The sequence below is a fragment of the Lathamus discolor genome, chromosome 6 (genome assembly GCF_037157495.1).
Source record: "Lathamus discolor isolate bLatDis1 chromosome 6, bLatDis1.hap1, whole genome shotgun sequence".
NCBI lineage: Eukaryota > Metazoa > Chordata > Aves > Psittaciformes > Psittacidae > Lathamus > Lathamus discolor.
The window spans coordinates 40,334,169-40,355,709 of record NC_088889.1 but is presented as its reverse complement, the minus strand read 5'-3'; the positions used below and the strand labels follow the sequence as shown (position 1 = coordinate 40,355,709).

General features: G+C 35.8%; 1 protein-coding gene across 7 annotated transcripts in view; it reads right to left on the bottom strand.

Moving 5' to 3' along the window:
- The window catches only part of RALGAPA1 (Ral GTPase activating protein catalytic subunit alpha 1), a 131,819-nt gene that overhangs the window by 32,386 nt on the left and 77,892 nt on the right, over positions 1–21,541 (bottom strand). For all 7 annotated transcript variants that reach the window (XM_065686275.1, XM_065686271.1, XM_065686270.1 and 4 more), the window contains 6 exons: positions 15,504–16,368; positions 13,946–14,017; positions 12,905–13,028; positions 10,455–10,610; positions 3,274–3,432; positions 1,260–1,387 (listed from right to left, as the gene is read on the bottom strand). In XM_065686275.1, coding sequence (XP_065542347.1) covers positions 1,260–1,387; positions 3,274–3,432; positions 10,455–10,610; positions 12,905–13,028; positions 13,946–14,017; positions 15,504–16,368 — 1,504 coding nt within the window. The remainder of the gene's footprint in view (positions 1–1,259; positions 1,388–3,273; positions 3,433–10,454; positions 10,611–12,904; positions 13,029–13,945; positions 14,018–15,503; positions 16,369–21,541) is intronic.

Genomic DNA, 21,541 nt, shown 5'->3' with positions numbered 1-21,541 from the left:
GACATTGACTTGGGCAGCTGTGTCCAAGGTATTTATTATAACTTCCATATTCTGTAAAGAAGCTTAAACATACAAGTTTGTGGGGTTTTTTGGTACTGAAAGTTTGCTGTTTCAAAGTAAATTGTTTTCCAATTGCTCACCACTATACATCAATATAATGCTATAAGCCATCACTTTTCATGGTATAATGATGATAATACATTTTAAATTCTTTCATTAAACCACTTGAGTAATGGCAAAAAGATCGGACCTTTCAAAACATAAAAATACAATGAATCAACATGTCATCTAAAGAAATGGCACAAACGTCATTTAATATGATCACATCAAACACTATCCATCATTCATCTGTAAATCCACTTCATTATATCTAATACAACCTCCAAGTATTAACAATCAGCCTTAGAAAAAAACAGTCTTTTAGCAGCAATCTATCACATGACAAATAAAAGTATCTACAGCTTGGTTGGAAAGTAAGAATTGAGTTTCTTTTGGATCAAAATTAAAACTTATTTTTCAGTTTAGGAAATTGAAAAACAGTATGTTCTCGATTTAACTAACAGGTATGTAACAGAACTGAGTCTAAAGAAGGGGAGAGGTAGAAGTGACTTGACTTACCTTATGTTTTTTAATTTCTGGTTGGTAAATTTATTCTTCCAAGAGCAGCCCTTTCAGAAAACTACAATTTCAGTTCCCCTCCTCCCAAGAAGTGAGAACTTCTGACATCTTTACAAAGACACTATCACTATTTTGGCAACAATTCTGTATTCTGAGCTGAATAAAAAACCCCTGTATGATGAAAATGTAACAAATATCACATCTTGAAGGAAAGCAGCATTCATATCCTTCTTGGAACTAGACAATGAAACTAAGTCATATTAATACTGGATAAATATTTAATATCTTTAAGTAAAGAATGATTATTAACACTACGACACTGCTGTTTTAGAAAAAAGTACTCACATGGTCACTAAAATAATTTTGCTAAGAAAAAGTGATATGTACATATTATAAAACATTACAAGCAGGCAATTTTTCAGCACTGAATCTATTTTTCGTTCAATTAAAAAAGCTGGTCTTAATCTGAATACTCTTCTATAGGTTTATGTTCCCTAAAGGCACCATCACCAGGAAAAAAAAAATAAAATTACCCTATATTAATCCAACAAATACATAAGATGACAGAAAACAAGAAAATCGTATCTTTAGAACTGCAAGGAAATGTATATGCCTTGGAAACCATTTGAGCGAAAGGATACAAGTTTTGGTATAATGGTATTAATGATTTCAATGCACGGCTTGCATTTATAGCTGTTGCACGAACCATAATAGGAAGAATTTTTCCATTCACAATAGCACCATCAAAGAGTGGACCAAAAAATGGAACCTGAACAAAAAAATTAAGAAATTCAATATAAAGCAAGATCTTAGCTATAACAATTAGCAATCAACATTAACAATAGAGCACTCAAATATATCTTTTTTTCCCCTCCCCATTGCTAGATAATCAGACCAGTTATTGTGCTCCATGACAGACCTTTTCTCTTGTGGAAATATACAGCCATATAACTGCTTGATATCCTTGGTAACAGATAACACAGCATTTGAAGAAAATTAAGCAACCATTTGAATGCTCTGTCTCATCAAAGCTAATTTCCAACATTTGCTGCCAAAATCCTAGGAACAGTCATACATACCGTGTTTATGAGGTTGAAAGGCTAAATGACAATACTGTAGGTGGTAGTAAGCAAAAGGAATAATTACTCAAAATTTTACGTAATATTTATCATGGCTTTAGATAGAACATGTCCGTAAGGACCAACTCAATGTGTAACTGCCATACAATTACTGGTGGACATACCCTCACCTTCCATTTTCTTTTATTCTTCTATCTGCTCTTCTTCCTTTCTATGGTATCCATAGAAATGGATTGTAAGCCCTTTACAAGAGAAATCTGTGGTGAAAATTCAGCCTCTTTGGACCCTAAGTTGAAGGCCTTATTTATGAGATCAGTAGAAAACCTTCATGTTTATTATAGGTAGCACCCAAACAGTTTACAGAACAGATGGATCTTATGTTTTGGCAATAATTTCTCTCTGATCAAGCATACCTGTCTAATTAAAAAAAACCATGAAAGAAACCAAAACAAACCCCCCTATTAAATATCTTAATTTCCTGTATGTGTGAATAAAGTTCCACAGCTGCTAGCATAAGGCATGTGAAGAAGAGCAAAGTTTGTGTATCAGGTCAAAGGGAGCAGAGTGTACACTAAATATTCTTCCTGATCAGAAGAAACCAATGCTGCAAAGGGATTTTAGATGCCGGTATTATTTTCTCCATCAGTCATTTAACATAATTTTGAGAACACTAAAATCTGATAGAAAGTATGTCTTCTTTCATATACAAGGACCTCTTCTTGGACTAACATCAATACCCGCTCTTAGTTCTCTTTTCCTTTTTAACTTGCACACTTTCAATAATACAACTCTTTATATTTAAAGTAGTAAAAGTAATATTAAAACTATAGATAACCAGCAATAACAAGACCATGTACTGTGTATCATTTCATGCCTATTGTCAGATAAAGGCTGTCATCCTACAGGGGAATCCTATTTCCGTCATACATCATTTATTACTATTACTGCTTCTAGAAAGGATATTCGAAGTATAGATATTTATGGCAAGTGGCTTCACACACAGAACGTATGCAGGTCAAACCCTCATGACTACTTTTACTCAGTCAGTATTCACTACCCTAAACCATTGTTTTAAGAACAGGGCCAATACAGACATTTGAGGAACAGTCATTAGAAAAAGTGCTCATATGCCTAAGAGCTGAATGGCCTTGCTTTGCCTAATTAAACTCCAGATTTTTGTGTGGAGTCAAGGAGAAAGACAAAACTAGCATTCAGAAGAAAATATGACATGGAGATGAGGCTATTATTTAACCACCACAGTCATGTATCAAATTAGATAAAAAAATTTGCCAAGTTTATCTTAATATTTAAATTATTATGTAGAATATTCTAGCTTTGTTTCCAGTTTATGATGTTAGCAGATATGCTTGACAGGATCAGGCCTTTACAATTTCAAGTTACTGGTTTTACTATGAATTGTGCTCTTCGTCTTCCTTCTACCACCACTGTCAATGTTAAAGACACATCACCCTGTTGGATCTATGTATTACAGCAAAAACTCAGATTCTGAACAAAATTCAGTTGATATTAAATATGCAAATGAAACATGAAAGAAAAAGAACCAAAGCCACCTTACCTCAGGCTTTTTCATGATCTGGATACTGAACATATGGTTTTTCATGGGATAGATAACTATAAGAACATCACCAAATTCTGTTGGAATTATTCCTCTTCTATAATCCCGAGTATGCTCTGACCAGACGATGTGTACTTCATCATTTCCTAAATGTCTTAGCTGGAAAAGCAGGGATAAAACCCCATCAGTTTGAATATATTCTATAGCTAAACAGCTATACTAAATGCTTGTACCTTAAAAGAACAAACCCACTAAAAAGAAATGATGAAAAATGAATAAAATAACCAATTTACACTATAGTTCTCTTACAATTTCTATGACAGTATTAGATCACAGTACTGGTTTGTGTTATAGATTTTTATACATTGGTGCCAGTGTCTATTTAAATTAACAGACATGTCAATATCTGTTTTCTACTGAATGTTAAAATTTTGTTGATATTATCCCTCAAAAATGCAGAGTAATTCAATCTTATTTATCAGAATGCTTTCAAGATTGCCATCACAAACAGGCAGTAAATTACTGAATTATGTATGAACTTTTAAAGTATATGAATGAATCTGTTTAAATCCTGCTCATCCAAGCAGTCTTTAACTTCATCATTTTAATCCCAAACTGCCTACTACAAAAAGAAAAAAATAACACCCCACCCCTGAAAAATCCCCAATGGTTCTTGACTTGGCTCATAATGGCCAAATGGATTTCTCAAAATGCATGCTGTACCCTCAGTTGTAATCATATAACCAGATTAAGGAATATCTTGAACTCTTTGGAATTATCTGCACTAAAGCTCCAAAATGATCCTTCTGCTAAACATTACTATCTGATAAACAAATGTTAACATCATGGAGAAGGGCTTTCCATATACTGATCGAATATATTCAGATTATTAAATGTGAGTTTCTTTCCAGTAAAGGCTATTTCTAAAAATTCAAGTTGGAATCACATTTTTTTTACTCCTTGTGTATCACCAGTTATAGTTGACAGTTGTCTTTACCCACAGTTATCACTTTGTTTGCACAGCTTTAGATAGGTAGAATTTGTCAAACAATTGCCTTGATAGTATTCAAAGGACAGCACTGTGAACAGGTAACATGCAGACAATAGTCAGAACCCTTACAAGAAGTTATTGTATACAAAAAGGCAACAATTTTCTGAACTCATTTACAGAATGTAACTGCACTTGAAATAACAGCAAAACAAACATGCAGTCATGAGAAAAATGTCATTGCAAGTATTCACTTGTTTAGGTTACAAAACCTCCTGGAATGCTATCTTTGTCTTATCTGAAAGCTTACACAGGTTGTCCAGCAGCAGACTTAAACAAAAAAAAAAAAAAAAACCAAAAAAAAACCACCAAAAAAACCAAAAACAAAACAACAAAAAAGAAACAGGAAAAAAAGAAGCTACCTCTTCTCCGCTAGCTTTAAATTGTATAAGACAGAAAAACAAGCTGCTGGACTGGGCGAAGGACAGATAGCATCAATACCCTAAATCTTGTCTGATGCTCAACAAGTCATTTGTTTTGCCTGGACCAGATAATAGATACATCTAATCTACACTGATTGCAGCTCTTTCGAAGTGAGCTGTTCTTGCCTCTTTTGTAGATGGCTGAATTACTTTGAACAGCACTTAGTTAGGGATGATCTTGTGCCAACTGTAAATGCAGCCCACAGAAGAATTGGTTAGAACAACTTTCACTACGCAGAGTTTTTATTTGACTGGATTAGAACAAAACCAGGCAGCAAAACCTGAATGACTGATGTGCAATACGCAAACACCAGCTGCAGAAACCTTGGATGACACCCAACAATGACAAACATCATAAAAGACAACCAACTGTGGAATTGTTCTGAGGGCCTGAACCTTTCATACTTTCAGTGGTGAACTGACAGTCAAACTATCTGTTGAAATGTGACCATGTTGCTGTCTCTCCTTTAGGTTTCAATGAGCAGAGGTGGATGAAGGTAAGACAGCTCTCCTGCAAGCAAAGCAAACATTTGGAGAATCCATTGTACTTGTACTTGTTACACCAACTGTACTTGTTACACCACAGGAGAGCCAGAGCCTGACCTCTTTCACATGGATTCTTCATTTCTTTGTACTGAATTGGAAGCATCCTAGAATTCATGCCCTGGACGCAAGAGGGACAAAGACACTGATCTACAATCACCTCTGCTTAGTAAAACCTAAAAGAGAGACAGCAGCATGGTTTCCCAAGAAGTTGTGGTCTCAGTGTTACCGAACAGAATCAGATTTGGTGCACACAGAATGAGCAGATGCTGAGACTGAAATCTGTATCACTGTTACTCAAAACTCACCACCAGTTGTGTAAACCACTACATCTTCACACTAATTTCATGACCTTATCTTCTTAAATTTACAACTTCCTATGTGCCTACAGTAAGCAAAACACAGTGCAAATCCTTATTAGAGATGTAAAGCACATCAATAACATAAATAATAAAAAGCTCTAAAATAATGTTATACTTCAAGTAACCTGTAATACGCTGTAGCTGAAACACCTGGAACTATAGGTTACACGCCAGTATTCTAAAATGCTAAATACTGCATAAATGCAGGTCAAACTGCTCTAGACAGTTCATTTTCTAAGTATAAGGCAAAACACAAAATGGAGAGAGACAAATGCAAAGGAACTGTAAAAAGGCATTAAAGCTTAGAAGAATATCTTTTATGGCAGCACTGTTCAAGAATGAAAGTGTCAAGGCCACAGAAAGGAAGGTTCAGCAATCAAAACAACAGTTTAGGATATAATGGGTTAATTTTAACTGTGTGTGTGGAAAGCCTATGTTGCAAGAAACGCTGGGTAGAAAAAAGAACAGTCTTAAGAACAAACAATGTAAGAATCCTGAAAGTGGGCCAAATTAAAGATGATTTTAGGTTATGGGTACAAGTGACAGGCACAATGGTTGTGTTATCCGTGGTGATCCAGAAAGGTGGCAATGAGAGAGATTAAGAGCTCTGTTTTAGCAATTTTAAACCTGAGCTGTCGGGAAGACAGCCCTGAGGAGATGTCAGAGACAAACAGATTTTTTTTAGGCTTGCTTTGAAACTCTACTCCATTAAAACAAATATATAAAAATGACCGACTGTTAGGTTACCTGAAATTTCAAATTTAACTCAAAATACTTTAAAATATTCTTACTCTATAGCCATCACCATGTGTCAGCTCTCCTAATACATTTATGTTAACTGAATACAAAAGAAATGTGAAATAAATATAACCGGGAGGGATGATCAAATCTAATTTTGATACATTAGTGTCATATGCTGTACATGTTACAATAGCAGCCAGACTTAATACTAAGCTGCAGGCTATACTGAAATTTCCAAATGGCAGATTGTTCTAAGTGATACCAAGTATAATTGAAGTAATAAACGATAGTAAAAGCAAAGCACGCTGTCAGGAAGAATTTAAGTATTTACTTTTTAAAATTAAATGAGTTAGGTTTGGAAAGGCAAGACAAGTGAAATAATGCAGGGCTCAATTTACAGAAAATTCCTTTTATTTATCTGTTACATTAACCCTTGAACTCTTGCCAAAATTACTGTAATTTCTAATACCTACTTACCTAAAGGAGGGAGAAAAAAGGCTATTACATTTTCTTATGATACAACAGCTAGCCCCAACTTTTTTTCTTCAAAATGAAAGTGTTTATTATAAAAATAATGGAAGGAGCAGAAACATCTGAAGTAATGGCTTAATGCAGCTACTTTCACCCATTAAATGTAAGCAGCACTGCTGTCTACAGCATATGTACTCTGTAGTTGAATTTACCACACAACTTTGTGTCTACAACTATGGTGTCTTTGTTTTGGGCTTTTATGGGGGTTTTATTTGGTTTTTTGTTGTTGGTTTTTTTGTTTTTTTGTGGTTTGGTTTGTGTGTGTGTGTTGTGTTCTGTTTCTGCTTTTGTTTTTTTTTAAAGCAACACATTTATGTAATTGTAACTCAAATAAAGTTGTGCTACTTATTTATATCTATAAACCTTCCAGTTCCAAATACCTGTTAATACCACAATAAAAAAAAAAAACAAAAACAAAAAAGCTATAAATACTGGGAGCTATAAATCTTTTATGTGGTTAGGAAAATTATCACACATAACCTAGAATCATGAATTAGTATTCCAATCATTAACCATATTACTACTTTTTATTTACGTATCTTGAGTGTAACATTCTCACCTACAACTCCTCCCCTCCTTTATCAGGCTAAAGAAGGAAGTGCTAGACAGGTGATAAGCTGTAGAGGCACATACATGAGCTTTCTCATTCTGTGAACTGAGTCTTCACAGTTTCATTTAATCCTGATTATATTCTTTGCAAGTTTATTCTTGTACGGGTAGTGTAACTACTTACTCTGATATTCAATTCTAAGAAAAACAAAATGGATTGCATTATCAGTATTAAATTTGAATTTACTATTTGCAGATTAAATACCTATTTCATATATGTATTTCAATGCTATGTTCCTTTACACATTCAGAAAATTTTTATCTGTTCTCCGTGAATTCATGGCTTCTCTTGCTCTTATTCGTATCTTCAGAAACGAATGCGTATGAGGTATCCAAGACTCTTAAAAGTTTTATTGACTACTCTGTAAGACTGATGGAAAATAAGTTTAAAATTGGCTTAGCCTCCGAAACAGCAGAATCTTGATTTTGCAGTGGCTCGACTGGCAGGAAGAAGTTTTGTTTTAATTTAATTTAATTTCCATTTATAAGATGAACCTATCATGCACCTCTAGGCACATTTAAAATAGAAAAAACAGCAGCAGTTCTAAGCCAACTACTGCAGTTTTGCTTGGTTTTCTCCTACTGAATGAAAGAGACAAAGAAAACACATGAAAGACCTGTAGAGATGCTCAAAACTCAAGTTTCTCTGGAGTTCACAAACAGTGAATGCACTCAGAACAATTCAACTGTAACACAGCTCTCAAATGATTTTCAGGTCCCCTATAACGTGTGAGAGCTGGACAGAATCTCAACACATTCCTTTTGCTCATGTGTTCGATCTAAGCAGCACCAGCAAAAAGACCCACTAGCAAAAGAATTAAGCCTGTTTTCCTATTCATGCATCCCTGATACCACTTCCTGGTTTCTCCTAAGATGAAAACTTGAGTTCATGATTTTCTCAAGTTCATGATGATTTGCATAGCCTCTCTCTCTGGTGATGGTTCCTTAAAGTCTAATGCTTCTTCTCATGTAGTTTTTACCTGTGGAGTAGGAGCACTAAGCATCTCTCTCACTCTATATCCTTTACTTAGCCTATCCTCATAAAACCTACATGAAATGAACACCTTGAAACATATCTCTTATTAAAATTGATTGAAATGGGGCAAAAGGTGTGAGGGAAGGGACGACAGACATAAAAGACTCTCAAGCCTCTATTCATGGGGAAACCAGGTTTAAAAAGAACAAAACCTACACACAGAAGAAGAACAGGAAAGTAAGTCACACAGAAATAAAGTAGCTTCATCACACAGTCCATCAGGAGCTGAGCTACAGATATAATCCCAATCTTTTGATACACTATGCATCCATATAGCATAGCATCCATGCAGACCTCAAATATTCCAAATTACTGACAAGTGAGATTGTGGGTAAAGAAGGAGAGAAGCAGGCCTGGGGCAAGCTGGAAATGTTAAAAAGTCCAGCTGATACCATTTTCACAAGCTAAATCAGAGGATGCCTGGACAGCACTGAACCTTGCCTGTCAGGAACAGCTGCAGATGATGTAGATTCAAGTCGCTCCCAGAATCAGACATCAGATCTTGCTGAAGTCCACAGCATTTGCAAATTATTTGTCATTAATTAATTTTCACTGTGACCTATCTTCCCCCTTAACAACACTTCTTAATGCTTTCATTCAAACAGATTATAAACAAATATTGTAAGTATAATTACAAGCTGTGTTTTATAAAAAAAGTTCCTTTTAAAAATACAGAAGCCAATAAACTTAGAAAAAAATATATACACATTGTTCTATACTAAAACAATAGCAACAGTCTTGTTTCAAAGTTAGTTATTTTTGCTGTAGAACCAATTTTATAAATCATTCTACAACCTAAGTATTATCCTGACTCTCTTTCAGGAAATAAAGAGCAGAAAGGGCCCAGCACTACAGACACAGAAAAACACCCATTTTTAAAATAACACTCCCCCTCAAATAAACAAACAAACCACCAAAGCAAACAACCTAAGATGCAACAGTGAGAAGTCAGAATTCATAGTCAGTCTATAGTAATAATGATAACTATAATATTTTTTTCTTCAAGTTGAACACAAAGAACAAAAAAGTCATTAATAATTGAAGTTTGCCAGAGGCATGGCTATTTCTCTTTTTACTAACTGTCTACTGTCTAATTTAATTACAAGTATTAAGCTCCATGCTAAGGTCAACCAGCTTCAGTTCCTCCAATATTACACTTCAACCAGTGCTCATTAACGTGTCTACTGAACGGATTAGCACATCTGAAGATGTATGTACGCAGGACGGGGGACAGTCTAATGATAGCCAATTGTTCATTTATAATAGGACACATGTTCAAGACCGTAACTTACTATCACTAATGTGGAATTATTAAATTCTAAAAAAAAAAAAAAAAAAAAAACCACAAAACCCTAAAAAAAAAAAATGCCAATACAGCAAACCATTTTTTCTTAATGCACCTATGAGAGATCTTATCACTTCTCAGCATCTGTGCCTGCTCCGAGACAAAACACCCTATCTACAATTAACATTGTTGAATTCTTTGTATTTTAAACTTTTTTTAAAAGGTAAAATTATGTTAATAGCCATCATGTGGCTCCTGCATGAACAAAAAGTCACGTTACAAAGTACTCACCACATATTTATTAACTGGCATTTAAAGTCTGGAAGTACTAAAATCATCACTCAGATGTAATGCTTTTTTTTCTGCACAGACCATTACCTCCCTTTAGTTTTCACCACTATACATGTGATCCTGACAACAGTTGCAATGATGGCAAAGATCACCAGTATTGCAAAATTAGAGATTAGCAGGTAAAAGTGTTTTATTACAATAAAAAAATTAAAAAATTCTATTTTATGATTTTTCAGAAAAAGTTAGTTTTCTTTGACTCTTAATTTCTCTAGGATTATTTTAAAAAGAAAACCTGTTATTTAGAATCACCTACCTTTTTTGTTAAAGAGTCATCTGAATCAGAAGGCATTCTTGTTGACACATGGAACATTACTTCTACTGTTGAGGTAGCAAAATATGGAGTGGTCAATCCAGTGCTTTTGTTTTTTTGCAGTCCTCCCATGAAGCCACAATGGTTTGTGAGATTTACCTAGAAATAAAGCACAGAAAGCATTATGAGAAGGGAAAAAAATATATATATATATATAAAAAAATAATTAGGTGATAAATGCAGTCTTTACCCTTTAAAATGTGCTTTCAACCATATTTTTTAAAGTGAAGTTCGTTTTCACAATAGTACAGTTAGGTTTTTCTAGAAAAGCTCAGACTTGCCAACTAGACCGGACATCTACTGCAGTGCAGTGGCATTCTATATTCCACTGTCACCACAGATGCTGTTGGGAAGATGAGGGTAGAGAAAACAAAAGGTCGTGTAAATGAGTATTTACTGCATTATTCCCTGACCAGTTGCTTACATGTGCTTTTTTAACTTTTAAAAATTCTCTGTTACTACATCAAGCCTTGACCTAAGCTCTGAAAAAATCCTGAGAGGTAAAAATTTTACATCATCTTTATCTTCCACATGCTTTCTTGAGAAATACTCCTTCTTTGAACATGAAAAAAATTACAGGAAACTAATTGAAAATTCATAAGTAAGTTTAAAAGTCTTAGTTCTATGGGAAATATTTTGACCCTGAAATAAATAAGCACACTTAATGTGTTATTTCACTTGTTAAAACTGCCTAAGGAACGTTGACTCTCAGATGTGAATACATTTAATCATCTCTGCCCATGGGATATATATCTGCTTTTCTGTTAGTGTAAGATTCAGAATTTAATGCTAAGAGGTTAAAATACTAGATGTCTGTCCTGGTTTCAGCTGAGACAGAGTTAATTTTCTGCCTAGTAGCTGGTGCAGTGCTGTGTTTTGGCTTCAGTCTGAGAATACTACTGGTAACACACACACACCAGTGTTCTAGTTGTTGCTCAACAGCACTTACCCTGATCAAGGACTTTTCAGTGTCTCATGCTCTGCCCGTGAGGAGGGGAACAAGAAGTTGGTAGGAAGGAGAGACAGGACACCTGACCCAAACTAACCAAAGCAATATTCCATACCACAGCACGTCATGCCCAGCATATAAACTGGGGGGAGCTGGACAGGAAAGGGCTGATCATTGCCTGGGGATGGGCTGGGTATTGGTCAGCAGGTAGTGAGCAATTGCATCGTGCATCACTTGTGTTTCTTAGGTTTTATTCCTCTCTTTCTTTTCCCTATCCTTATTAACATTATAATAATTATCTTTATTTCAATTAAACTGTTCTTATTTTGAGCCACAGGTTTTACCTTTTTCTAATTCTCTTCCCCATTCCATGGAGGGTGAGGGGATGAAGGGAAGAGAGAGGAGAAGTGAGCAAGTGGCTGTGTGGTACTTAGTTGCTGGCCGGGGTTAGACCATGGCAATGTCTTTTAATGGAATATTAATTCAAATTAGTAACACTTTATAGTAACACTTTATTAGTAACTATACCTAATAAAGGCTAAGGGAATTAACCCATGAAAGAAGGATATTTGAAGAAACTAATACATTGGGTTTTTTTCTCCTGAGGAATCAGGAATGTGGAAGCTAAACATCTATGTTCATGACAGTCAGCAGACTTCTAGCAGTTTTTTCTGTTCCTATGGAAAATTCAGAACCATTATCCACACAGCTAATCTAGTAGTGCTCTTGTACACCTAATGATTAACAAAAAGAAAAAATATAAATAGAAGAATGAGTACGATGGACACCTATATGGACACTCCTGATGAATGCCAAGTCGCAAGATGAACAAAAACCCTGCCGTTTCTTATGCAGCCAGCCAGGAGCAGAAGCGATTCCTAAACTTCTGTGTGACTGTGCCAAGCTGCACTTTATAATGGAAGTTAATCCTGTGCAGTCAGAAAGAAAAAATGCGAAAAAAGGAAATCCTCGTAGGTGTATTGAACTAGTGACTAAAGAGCTGCAGGCCCATATAGATGATAGGGTACATAACTGTGTGAACAGTTACATGTCTGTAGCAGAAAGCAGGAAAAAGGGAGCATGACAGAAGCTGACAGTTTGTACTTTTTGGATTCCAAATTTGAGCAAAGCTCAAACTTCAGTGGACTTAATACTTAACTAGCTTACAGGGAAATCAAGATGCCTCCTACTCAGTCCATGAAAGCCTAGTACAGGACTGCACATTAAAGAACCATCTCTGCCTGCACAAACTTCCTTAAATTCAGAACCTAAAATTAAATAGCTAGTTTTGCTAATGAAATTAAAACCAGAATTCTTCTCTACATCTTACTTGCAAACCAGTGTATTTCAGTACTTGTGAGTATACTAAAGAACCAAAGACTTATCCCTAAAGGGATCTGTAACTTTGTCTGTAAACAAACTTAGGATATAAATGTTTTAATACCTCCCAGCCAAGACCAGCTACAAAATCCTCATAGGCTTGACTTCCCCCAGTATTCGTAAGAATAGAGTGTTTATCTTCTTGGCCCTCAGCAACATAAAACACTGCAATCTTGTGTGTCTCTCGGCTGTAAAACAGAGAACGATCACTGCATGACAGTGCCTTTAACTAATACGAAACCAAAATATGCAAACAGTACACACGGAGCATGGCTTTTAAAACACCAAAAAATATAGTGGAAGTAAAGTATAACTATATGGCTTCTTTTTTAACACCTTCTACATTTCTACATTCCCATTCCAGTCCAGTCTTTTCTAGAGTCTAAAGTTTCGCTATACCTGAATAGCATTTACCTCTTTTACCACTTCTAAGATTTAGGATGGTACTGGCAATGCCAATTACCAATGGAATACCTTGGCTTCTGAAATGAGCAAAACCTGTAAAACAGGCAGTATTGACACTGCACTGTCCATTAACAGTGCCTTGTGTATGCTGTGGCAAATGCATCTTATGCAACTGAACAAAGGATCTATTAGTACTATAGCAATGTCTTCTGTCAAGCTTGCTCTTGGACACTGGAGCAACCAAATGTGGTTTCTCACACTTCTAAAACCTCCACTGGATTTTATTTCAACATTTACAAAAACAATTAAAAGTTTTTAATTCTGTGCTACAATGCCAACTAGAATTCCATGTCTTCAAACACTAAAAGCATTGGGAAATGGCTAAAGAATTACCCAAAGCTTAAAATGCGGAGACTTTAATTTATCCAAGTTTTAAAACTATTCCAACTTATGCATACAAGTGTTCATAATTTTAAGTTATTTGAAGTTCGTTCTGTCTCATGATATTCTACTTGTAGAGTTTTACTCTACAAATAATACCAATGCAACTTCAGTACAATACCAGTAACTACTACAGTGCAAAATACATGAATAATTTCTGAAACTATTTAAAAATCAGTTCAACTCTTACACCTGTGCAATTAGAGCCATTTAAGTACAAGCAAACTTAAATAAGTAGGCAGCCGTTGAAAGAATTTACCATTGTCTTGAGTCCAAATTTCTGAGTTCTCGAAGTAACTTTTCATTTTTCTTCAAGAGATGAAAGCTCCTTCTAAATAGAGAAATTTATGACTATTATATCATCTGTTCACCAATGGATACAGAACCGTACAAGAATGATAAAGGAACATTTCCAGGTCTATTCAAGAATAATCGGCAAATGCTTTTGCCTTTTCAATAGTACTTTCTTATATAAAATATTAAGATATCTTTTAAAAATATATACAAGCAATTTTTTTTTTTTTTTTACTCCAGGAAATCTCCATTATAGCCAAGTACAACCTTTACTTCTTTCCACTTTCCTCTGTCAACCTATTGGATCTAACGGCAATCAATCCCTTCTCTACAGAATACACAGAACTCCCTCTGACATATATAATAAGCTGCATGCTTTACTAGGCCATAATATATATGCTGACAAAAGACACTCCTATAACCTACTGTCCTAGGGAGTTGGTGCATTAAACACAAAGCTTTTGCTATTCTGAATTTCAGAAGAGAGCAGAACATAAACTCCCTAGTCACCCATCCAGCTGCAACAATTTAAAGAAAAAACAGAACAATATGTTAGAGCAAGAAAGGCACATTTCATTTCTTTTAAACTGTGCTTACGATGTTTCCCACAAAACACAGTGGAATGAGTTTAAAAGCAGTACTGCTCAAAACCAGACTGCCTTGAGCAATTAAAGACACAAATAATACCAGAATTTTGTCCAATTCCAGTGATATGTCCAGTAACATACATTATTTTTGATTTACTTCCCTTCATAGTATGAAAATAAAGAATTTGACAGCAATGGCACAAAAAAAAAATTTCAGAAAGACCCTTGAATTCTAGGATGCTAATATTTGTACATACCCTCATGTATATGCAGACATACACCTAACTACACTCCCCAAAAAATAATGTAAGCAGAGACTTTACTTTTGTAACTGAACATGGCTTGTCTCCTGTTGTTCTAAACAATACCCAAACACTGCCAATGTTGAAATAAATAGTAAAGGATGCATCTTTTTCATTAGCTAACACAGATGCAATGCTTTGAGGGTGCACGCAAGCATGCTTTTAGCAGGCAAAGCGGCAAGACACTGTCCAGCAACACAACAGCTGAGAATATGACACTTTCAGAGTCTCACTCTGGCACAGAAGGGTAATGATTTTTACAGGAACACACATGGGAAGCAAAGAAAGCAAAAAGATGCCTTCTTCACCTGCCGTAGTAACTCTTAGTACAGTTGGTGAAAGGATAATTAGAAAAGGTATTACTCCTTTAATTCGCCTTCCAACACTGTTCTAAGAAAAGAATGTAAATGGCAATAAAGGCAACAGGTTACTCCTTTCTGCCTCTCTAAATGACAGATTGAAATACAGAAGAAAACTGCCATTTTCCCCTTAGTTGCATATCCCCTCTCCTCTTTTGTTGGCTGACCTGGAGTATTTTTGGCTTAACCTACTCCATGATCAACTATTACTACACGTTAAGAACAGCACAATTCCTTAAGAGAATTTTCTTGAATTGTGAGTCTTTTCGTTTTACCTTTTATCCCAAGAATTCATTCCCAGTATACTGAGAAGTAACCTGCAGTAGTAAAATGCTGACTGGGGCTTTTGTGAGGTTGGCTCATCCTGCTCCATAGCCCTCATATTTAAATCATTGAAATGCTTTTCAACAAACTCCCTCTCTTCTGTGTGCTGTTTCAGAATTGCATTAATGACATCGTTCTCCTGCTTCTCTGAGATGCAGACTGGCTGAGGAGCAGGAATGTTGAGTGAGACTCCAGTTCTCTGTAAGCATTCAGGGCTTGTAACACCCAAATACTGCAGGAGTTCATCAAGGGCATCTTCTTCATCCCTAATTGTATCCCATGTTGGCACAGTGTCTCTAAATTTCCTTTTCACTTGGAGTGTAATTCCATCCCTTGCAGATACATCCTCCACATGCTCAAAAGATGAAAGAGCATCTTCTACTTTATCTTGTTGAGATAATGAAAGTGCAAAAGACGTTGGTTGTGAAGATCCACATAAAGATGATGGTCCATACAGAATGGCTGAATCCCAGGAGTATTTGCCAGACAGATCACGTACTATAATTCTAACATTTGAATTAGCAGATGCAAGTCCAGCAGACAGTCCTCCCCCAGGCATGTCATCTTCTGCTTGGATTTGTATGCAGGACACCAGGGATGTATTGTTTAACACAAAGAATTGAAGATTTGGGTTCTCAAAAAGTTCAGGAGAGAGTTCAGGACTTTCACTGTAGGGATTGTCGTTGTTTTCACACACTTGACTAGTTAGCATAGCAGGACCTCCACTCATAGGATAGTGGCCTAAGTGGTTGACTAGATGTGTTATCACAGTACGAGCAGCAACAGAAATTAATCCTTGTTGCATGTGAGTTTTCACTGTGAGAGAAAGAACATAGGTTTTAAAAAGAGAGTTCAGAAAACAACACTGAGATTCACATACTTCTTTTGATCTCCTCTTCTTCGTGAGTTTTAAACAAATGATGAGCACTGCACGTTTAGTCCAACTCAGTAATGGGAAATATGTATTTTGATCAACACTGGTCTCATATAAATAGCATGAAAAACCATCAGATAGTTAAAGAAGCATCCTCATTATTTTACAGCCCAGAATACCTCCTTTATCACAGTTTTTTAATCAGCATAGTTCTTCTGAAATACGTGATTTCTTAATCTAGTGAAAATAAATCTTAAATGGCTGATGAAGTAGAGAACATAATTATGTTGCAAGAGGTCTATTTTCAACTGCAATGGATTTTTGTATTTATACACATCATTACATTGAGAAAGACAAAGGAACAAAGATGTACAAAGCCTCTAATCCATCTTAATTTCCCTGGGGAGCCCATAGCTGTAGGTTAGGTTGAGAATAACACTGGATGATTTTAAAGCACCAAATCAAAGACAAGGCTACCTATACTGAACACAATCTAACAGTAGCTAAATTTTCACAAAGCAAATCTCATGCCCCAACTGCATTTTAAGAAGTTTCAGGCTGGAAAAACTTAGAGGGAGAAAGAGAAGTTAATCGTGCCCATCTTACATGACATTCATCTTGTGAGATGCACTGTTATTTCAATATAGTGTTGCCACCTCCTTCTTTGTTGTGTACTTTCCATGTGCATGCAACATTATCTAAATTCACAGAAGTAATTTCTTAATGTTTCTACCACACTCTTGCTAACCCAGTAATTCATTGGTTTTGGATTCTTCTACGAAATCCACTCTACATTACCCATGAAGTGGAGAGGTGGTCAGAGCGACTGTCAGTCAGGCTACCCTCAACTAGCTCAAGGTATCCACTGAAGAACCCACACACAAAAGTAGAATATCACAGGTAGAAGACAAAAGAGGGTTAACACAGCAAAGCACATATTTCTGCAGCCTTTCTCTTGTAACAGGACCTGGATGCCCCAAATTTGGGATTAACAAGGGAAAGATAAATCAAGACTGTATTCCTCAGGATTATATAATATATTTTAAACTACATTAAATGTTGCAAACTGCTGCCAAACACTTCCCACTTTTTTCTCACCGAAAATCCATCAAACTAGAATGTTCTGAACCATGTTACTTTTTCATTCAGTATTTACTGAGAAAATGCAACCTTTCGGACATGTAAGCGTGGTATAACTATCTCATCTCCCTTTATATTGTGTATTTATACCCAATAAAACCCCATGCTGCTTCTTTTTGCCACGTAAGGCATCTGAACTGGTTTATCTGGAAAAATAAAGGTAAATTTGTAACACATACTGACTGTCATGATAGATCTTTAGTTTTTGAAGCACAGGATGCGTTCTGCATCTGCAAAAACCAAACCATTTATATTTGCCTTTTTTTTTTCCCCAGACAAGATTTGAGTAAAGCATGTAAGAGATGTCCGGGATTCTGGCTCTTCTCTACTTTTAGGGAGCACTAGATCTGAACTACAAAAAGAGAATAATTTCATCCAGTTAACAGTTGGCTAAATCAACTAACTGGCAAAATCAAGTTCATTTTTACACTATTCCAAACTCGGATAAACTCAAATATTTTAATGAAACAAGGTCTTGAAAACTAATATAAACAAATTCTATATTCTTTTTTTATTTATAACCTTCTTGAGATTTAAAATTTACAAACACAAAAACATTCAGTGAAGCTGAATTAAATGTCCAGATATTGACAGCATACAGGAAATTAAGCTATAGTGCCATCTGCTGAAATGTAAGAAGGAACTGTAAGCAAGTTTATACAAACTAAGCTGGATGCCTGCAGAATAATTTATCAGTGCAGTACTAACCACCACCTGCACAATGCAGAGGCTGGCTCATCTTTGTCAGGGTATTTATGTTCAGTGTTTAGTGCTTGGCACTGCAACAGGTAAGCAAGGTAATACTCTTCTCAAGCTTCTAGGAGCAAAACCATGTGAGCTTCCCAGCTACCTGAAGTCTCACACTGCACAGATTAAATGCCTTCCATTACGTTTCACTGAAAAACCTGAAGAAATTGACAGGAACCTGTTAGCATATAAATTATTATCAGTACTGTTTTGTCACAAACCCTCAACATCTCAAACCTGGCCACAGTTGTATTGTGCCTGTGTGCATGACTTTACTCCCTTAGAAGCCTAAGGGACATACAGAAGAGAAAGGTAACATAGTGATTCAAAGAGCAGAACATAAAATTTAAATTTGGAAGGTCCATTCCCAGTCCTACCACAGTCTTTCTCTGAAAATTTTGCTCTTGAATTAAAATAGAACGTAAAAGAATTGGGATGTAAATCTGTTACTGCCTCTTTTATAAGATTAAAAAAGAACTTGTCACTGAGTTTTCTCTCAGAATACAGTATCGTGGATCTAAAATTGACACAATAAACTTAAATCACAAGTATTAAAAGAAGACTGAAAAGTAAACTCTGATGTAACCTGTTATGTTGCAACAAAATTAAGCAATCTTGGATAATTTTTGCCACACTGCAGGTCAGACTTTGATGGTGTTTTCCTTTAGCAAAAGCCAAAACCAAACTCAACTCAAAAAACCAAACCCAGTAATGCTTTTAGAAAATATGAGAAATTTAAATTCTCAACTTAAAGGACACATATTAATAATGTGTTCCCAGAAGCACATCTCCTCAATCAGGAACAACTGGACATTCAACATATTAGAACTCTTACAATGAGTATCTAAACCCTGCTCTTTGTTTCTGGAGGGCAGATCAAAATATGCAATAATGCAAGTCATCACAGCCTTATCACAAACTCTACAAATGAAGTCATAGCATTACACATTGAAGCAGCCTAGCTGGCTGCTTTGCCAACCCATCTTCCTGAATGAACACATTTCTGCTCTCTTTACAGTGCTACAGTGGTTTGCTTGGTCAATGTATTTTATATGTGTACATGATTACTTAGTAATTTACCAGAAGCCTGTTATATTAGCTATTTTTCTTAGTCCTTGAAATTACCTCTTTTGTGGAAAGGCTGAAGGTCTATCACCACTCATTTGTATCAGTGGCATGAATGGAGGATTCCTGAATTTCCTTAAGATCTGTTGTTAACTCTCTAATTCAACTTTGGCTGAACAGTTTCTGAACTAGTTATGTAGTGGAAGGAAAAACTAATGACTGAGGGTGGAATTTAACTCTTCTCATCCTTTTAGCTATCTAAAGAATGATGCACACGTACGGACTGATGCACCTCAGAAGCCCTGGAGAAATGGGATGAATCACTCTCTGGAAACTCTTTATCTATTACATTTAGAGGGAGCCTAAGAAAGGTCAGTGTAGCTTAGCTAACTGTATTTTACATTAGCTTAAGGAAGTCTCGCTCCTTTCTAAGCTTCAGGTAAAGAGAGATGCCATTACAGAGAACCCACACCTCTAGAATATCCCACATGAAACACAAACTGTGCTAATCTGGATTCACCATGTATAAAGCTTTTTTTTTTTTAAGGGTACTTTTTGTCTTCTTTCAGTTAAAACCCTAGTACTTTGTATTTTTACTTTTTTAAATAAAAGCAAAGACTAAACATCAGACGGGAAATACTTTTTCTTCAGAAATGGAAATACATTAGGAAAATTATCAATCTATACAAAAGAGTTTAATTTATATTTGAAGCAATATGACAAATGGGTGAAAACCCATTAAATCAATAACTGATAGACCACTGTATCTACGCAATGTAACTGCTAGCTTCCAGTCACAACTATCCCTAACAAATCTGTGATCTATGAAGAACAGGTTTGAAAACATTGTTGTCTGTAAATGCAGAAAAAAAAAAAATAAAATCCATACAATATTATTTCCTTATGGCTAGACTCTATTCAATAGTTTGATTTTGCTATGTATTAACATTAGAAGATGTATAGCACCTTTTGTTTAATGTTATGTATTTTCATGTAACCAGCTTCTCTGTCAATACAAGGGTCACAAAACCCCCTCAAATGTTACTTTTTCCTAAATGTTTGCACTATTTAATATAAACAACAAAAAAGCTTTGAAGAGAGGTTCCATTGTAATTCTCCCTATGTTTATGGTTCTGTAACGACAAATGGAAGACCAGAAGCAGGTAAGCAGATCATGGCACAATGCAGTCTAAGACAGTGTTTGCACATCTAAACTGCACAGCAGTATAATGCTACACTATCTTTGGAGAAAGTATATCTGCCAGTGTGACACTGAATCCAGGCTAGTTAGGTGTGTGGTTAATTAGCACAGACAGCACTTATATGCCTGTACTGTAGGTAGAGAAGTCTGTTTGTCAATACTAGCTAGAAGAAGAACTCATTACCCTTCATGTAGACATGCCCTGTGATTCTTTAGAGATATAAAAGCACCACAGACTTGTCTTCGAGTTCTGATGATGCAAGAAAAGCTTCCCACTTGCGTCTTTATTGTCATCTGCTAAAAGTTCATTCTGGTTTAAATAAACCACTTTAATATATGTAGCACAATTTCAAAATTATTTTCTGTGTATCTTACACTGCAACCTGCCACTTTACCTGAAACCTACAGAGAGGAGGACAAACACAATTTCACAGGCAATCCTAGCACTTGGAAAGTTACTGAAACAGACAGGTGTACAGAATTCTCTCCACATTGCCTGTTTCCAGGGGATTTAAGAAATCTTTGCCCTGCTGTTTATTGCAGGGCTTGCTCCAGCCTCTCAATAGATCCTTTCTCCACTACACAGCTGTATCACTGAAAGTCCAGTATCTTTGTGGTCTCATACCGCATCATACTGTGGCTAAGTGTCCATAAAAATTGTGATGGATCTGACCTTGAACAATGGAAAGCATAATGTCAATCACATATATTAAACTGATCAAAAGCAGCCTGTCTTAAGAATTCTGGCTTTTCAGTACTTTTGGCTTTGCCTGTGACCTGAAGAAAGAATCTAGCAAACCCCACCCTGCCTTTGTAGAACTTCCCTGATTTCCCTACAACCACCATCCTGCCTATTCCCATTCCTTAAAAAAAAAAAAAAAAAAAAAAAAAGGTCATGATAGTATTTTTACTCTACTAGAAGAAGCTGACCCACCAGCATACTGTTCTGCTGCTAGCTTGTA